This window comes from Morone saxatilis, unplaced genomic scaffold (assembly GCF_004916995.1).
Source record: "Morone saxatilis isolate NCDOM2014 unplaced genomic scaffold, NCSU_SB_2.0 Contig12, whole genome shotgun sequence".
Taxonomy (NCBI): domain Eukaryota; kingdom Metazoa; phylum Chordata; class Actinopteri; family Moronidae; genus Morone; species Morone saxatilis.
Window position 1 is genome coordinate 1,758,026 of NW_023339674.1, and position 4,972 is coordinate 1,762,997.

General features: G+C 43.7%; 1 protein-coding gene across 1 annotated transcript in view; it reads left to right on the forward strand.

Moving 5' to 3' along the window:
- Nucleotides 1–4,972, forward strand: part of rhpn1 (rhophilin, Rho GTPase binding protein 1) — a gene marked incomplete in the record, with an annotated part of 15,678 nt that overhangs the window by 8,463 nt on the left and 2,243 nt on the right. The window contains 11 exon segments of the mRNA XM_035654151.1: nt 683–758; nt 1,428–1,505; nt 1,702–1,826; nt 2,490–2,656; nt 2,806–2,993; nt 3,073–3,229; nt 3,669–3,794; nt 3,881–4,075; nt 4,156–4,232; nt 4,338–4,484; nt 4,729–4,881. Coding sequence (XP_035510044.1) covers nt 683–758; nt 1,428–1,505; nt 1,702–1,826; nt 2,490–2,656; nt 2,806–2,993; nt 3,073–3,229; nt 3,669–3,794; nt 3,881–4,075; nt 4,156–4,232; nt 4,338–4,484; nt 4,729–4,881 — 1,489 coding nt within the window.

Sequence of the window (4,972 nt, forward strand, 5' to 3'; positions counted from 1 at the left end):
ACACACGCACACACACACACTTGTACTTCTATACTTATGAGGACCCACATTGATATAATTCCCTTGCCCCTCACCATAACCTCAACTGAAACCTAACTTTAACTTAAAGTCTTAACCCTCTTCTAAAACATTAATTAGTCCCCACAAAGACTATATAACAGCACATACACACAGTGTGAATACACAGTCTTTTCACCAATTATAATTCTCATTAGACTAATTAGAGTGACCTGGAATTCGTGGAACAAATAATAAATAGGCCAAGATTGTGTGTGTGTGTGTTTGTGTGTTTGTGTTTGTGTGTGTGTGTGTGTGTGTGTGTGTGTGTGTGTGTGTGTGTGCGCAGTCCTTCACAGCCAGGAGATTTTTCCCTCTGCAGCCGCGGGTCATGGGAGGGATAAATCCCCTGATTAGAGTGTCATTAAAGACCCCATGGCGTGTGTGCGTGTTTATGTTCATTGTGAATGGGAGGCTGGCTGTGGGGGGGTGTCGGGGCTGTAAGGGTTAATACTAGGCTTTAGCTTATTAGCAGGATGAAGCACGGAGCAGTGAGCCTGCTGGGTTTGAAGACAAGCAGATGGCAGTGCTGACCTGACTGCCACTCTGTGTGTTGGTGTGTTACATTAGTGTAACCTGTGAAAGATTACACACACACTCATACTGTTTTTATTTCTTTTCACAGCGAGGCTGTTAATGTTCCCATGATCCCGCTCGGATTAAAAGAAACCAAAGAGGTGGACTTCACGGTTTCTATCCAGGTGAAGCCTCGAACGAGCCAAACACACTCAAACAAACTCAGTGGAGCCACTCACTCACCAAACTGTGGCTTTATTGTAGAGTAGTCAGGCTTATTGACGTGTTGTTTACTAAAGCAGTGGTTTTACCTCATGAGGAGGAGCCTCTCAAATTGTTTGGCTCCTCTGAGTCAACATGGAGTCAAGACTTCACAGGCTGAAGAGCCTCTCCACAGGTGCACTAGATGGCTATTGGACGATATTGTAGGAAAACGGTTCAGGATCTCCATCTCTAATCCCGACTTCAAATATCCAATGACGTCAGTGTCGGAGTTTAAGGAATCCTCCTTGTCGAAAGCAAAGGAGTCTCAGGCGATCGTTGTTTTCTATCCACCCATTATGCAGATAATTAAAGAACTTATGTAATGCCAGGAACAACATAACTGTTTGATTAGCAACTGTAAAGTGATTAATAAATTTAGGAAGAAGATGTAATGTGTTACAAAAAAACATTTACACTTAAATATGTGTCAAAGGTAAAAAACAGTTTTCAACCCAATAGTTGATATATTACATGGGTAAAGTCTGGTCAAACAACAAACCATTTTTCTCTACTTGTTTGTTTAAATATTACCGAGTACCTGACCTGCCAAACAGCTTTGTTATTATGTGGCTGTCTGTCTCCCCTCACAGGACTTCATCTGTGAGCACTACGGAGAGGACAGCTCTCTCTACGACAAGGAGATCAAGGAGCTTATGGAGCTCAGACAGGTTAATAAATGCACTTATATAACTTCATACAAAACAAAGCTTGGTGTAGTTCTGTATTAAATCTGTTTTTCATTAAGGGGGTTGTAGAAAATCAATGTGTACCTCTTGTCAGACACTGGAGAACTGTAGAAAGAATAAAAACAGTTATCTGTCTGTATATTTACGTGTGCTGTTGTTGGGTTTTTGTTTGGGCCAGGCCATGCGTACACCCAGTCGTAACCAGGCCGGTCTGGAGCTACTGATGGAGTACTACAACCAGATGTACTACCTGGACCAGCGCTTCTTCCCCCTACACAGGAACCTGGGCGTACACTTCCACTGGTAGGACTCGAGCTCTTGTTAACGTAAAAGCCTGGAGGTTATTGAATCCTGCGTTACACGTACTGACCCCTGGTTTGTCAAGTGAGGCAAAGACAAGTTAATCCTCACTTTAATTAGACACTTGTATTCTGTGAAGCACTTTCTATCGAGCTATCGTTACCTGAGCAAACAGCTCTGTGATTGGCCTGCTTAAATATCATCCCTGCTCTGCCGGGCCTGCAGCCAGCTTTACTTCCTGTTTGTTTGCGGTAATTCAGGTGGCGCAACAGTCCGGTATTTGGTATTACCGCCACTTTTGTTGGGTACAACGGGATAATGTTTCATCTCAGTACCTGCTTGTACTAATCATCTGCACTCTCCCTCCTCCTGGGTCTGTGACCCTGTTAACAGATTTTAAGCTGAATTAAGTCTCCAGTTAGTTAACATGTTGAGCTAAAAGTCTGAGACACTGGTGGTGCCAATATCTTTAAAGAATATGTATGTATATATGAGTATAAAACTAAGTATAGAAGTAAACACTCTTAAAGCTTAGTGTGCACTTCAACCTCATGTTCTTATATAATATATGGACTGCATAGTAAGTTAAAAAGGTGGATGATTGATAAGACAGTTAATGACACACCAACAGGATGCATGAATTAATTTTATTCATCTGTCCCTCAGGTACGACTCTCTGACAGGCGTCCCGTCGTGTCAGCGTACGTTGGCCTTTGAGAAAGGAAGTGTGTTGTTCAACATCGGTGCTCTGTACACACAGATTGGAGCACGGCAGGACCGCTCTGCAACGGCGGGCATAGACAAAGCTATAGATGCCTTTCAGAGAGCCGCAGGTACTGAAACAGCACATACTTAACCTGAATGCTCCACAGTTAGGACGGCCAAACAGTTTTACTTTAGTTCATTTTCTGTCAATTGGCTGTTTGTTAAATTAATTATTTCAGAACAACATAATTATATTTTGCATATTTGTGTGTTTTAGGTGCGTTTAATTACCTTAAGGAGAATTTCTCCAACGCTCCGAGTCTGGACATGAGTAGTCCGTCGCTATGCATGCTGGTACGACTGATGGTTGCCCAGGTGCAGGAGTGTGTGTTTGAACGTGTTACACTCACCACACAGGACACACACTTCACTTCCCAACTGCGCCTGGCACAAGAGGCTGCACGGGTGAGTTAACATGTCTCTGGTTGTGTGTTGTTACGGTTTATATGCCGTGACTCTCACCCTGTACGTGTGTCTCCTGTAGGTGTCAGACGTCTACTTGTTAGTGCAGCAGACCGTGACGCAACCTCTGATGAAGGACTACGTGCCGTTTTCTTGGGCGTCCATGGTTCAGGTCAAATCTGAACACTTCCGCGCGCTCTCACACTACTACGCTGCTGTGGCACTCTGTGACCACACGTGTAAGTTGCACCAAAGCGCTCTGAATATTTCATTTAATATGACAATGAGGGCTCACTGTTGCCTCTGCAGAGGAACTAATGTCTCAGCCACATTCAGTTGTTTCTATTTTAATGGTCTTTGTTTGCACATAAAAAAAATGCAGTATAGAGATAAATACATGAAGACTTAAGGTGTAGATGTATACAAAAACACACTTTTAAAGCTACATTTCAGAGAAACAAAAGGATGGATACATGTCGTATGTACAGAATAAACCAACATAAAACTGGAGTAGGGACAAAATTATGGATAGACTGCAAACGCATCATAAGAAAAATGTAAATCAAGGAGGACGTTCAAGGACTTCAGGTGTCGCCAAACAGACCTGAATCACAAATTACCCAAAACACACTCTGTGTACTATATCTACACATTAACTGGGAATGTCTTGTTCTGTAGTGTCTGCTGAGGATGAGGAGGCTGATGAGGAAGCAGAGAAGGCTTTCCTCCAGTTCTACATCAACGTCCCTGCAGGGCCACCGCTCAGCCAGGTTTTACGAGACCCTGAAAAAAGAAGAAAACTTGGTGAGTGCACGAAAGCAAGATTATCTTTAGTCCCGAAATACGACTTTGTTTTGTTGTTTAAATAATGTCTGATTACATGTCTGCAGGTAAAGCTCACCTGAGGCGTGCGGTAATCAGACATGAGGAGGCCATGCGCGTCCACAGTCTGTGTAAGATCCTGAGGAAGATGGACATCCTGCAGGACGTGCTGTCTCTCACACACAAACGCTCTCTGGACAAGTACTCAGAGCTGGACAGAGAGGACGACTTTGATGAAACCGCAGAGGCTCCAGAGATACAGTGTAAGTATCTGTTTGAAGACAAACATTAAAGATATGAAACCATGATTAATTGACAGTAAGTGATTGTCTTCTGTTGACAGCTCTAACCGATCAGAAACCAGACATCACTCCACCCAACTTCTCCACAGTGCAAGTTACTGATATCTTCCAAAGACTGGTAAGACACATTCATTGTAAGAAATACACACATTTACTGCCTCAGTGAATGAAAACGTAGCGCCAATTAAGAAAGCATTAAAAACCTCTCTTCGCTGTGCTGCAGGGGCCTCTGTCAGTGTTTTGTGCACGGGCTCGCTGGGGTCCGATACGTGTGATCTGCCTGCAGAGAGGAGAGGGTGGACTGGGTCTCACGCTCAGAGGAGACTCCCCCGTCCTGGTGGCTGGAGTGGTGCCTGGAGGCTGCGCGGCGGTAAGACAAAACTCCACTGAGCTTTATGTGCATCAGTTACAGCAGTACTGCTCCAGTCTTCCACTTTCTGTACAACTATGAGATGATTAGAAGCAGTTACAAAAGTTACATTCTGATTCACTGTTTATTTACTTAATAATAATAATAATAATAATTTTGAATTTGTTGCCAAATTTGTTTGTTAACAGTGCAGTTTTTAGTGATTGACAAATGATGTGGATCTTTCCTAATGTTTGTGCCGTAGGAGGCGGGACTAAGGGAGGGAGACTACATAGTGGCAGTGGACGGACAGGACTGTAAATGGGCCAAACATGGCGAGGTGGTGCAGATGCTGAAGAGCTGTAGTGACAGAGGAGTGGAGCTCAGTGTGGTCACATTACACTCACATGATATACAGGTAAGGAAGAGTGTGTGTGTGTGTGTGTGTGTGTGTGTGTGTGTGTGTGTGTGTGTGTTTGTGTGTGTTTGAGATGTCAGTGACCGCTGTT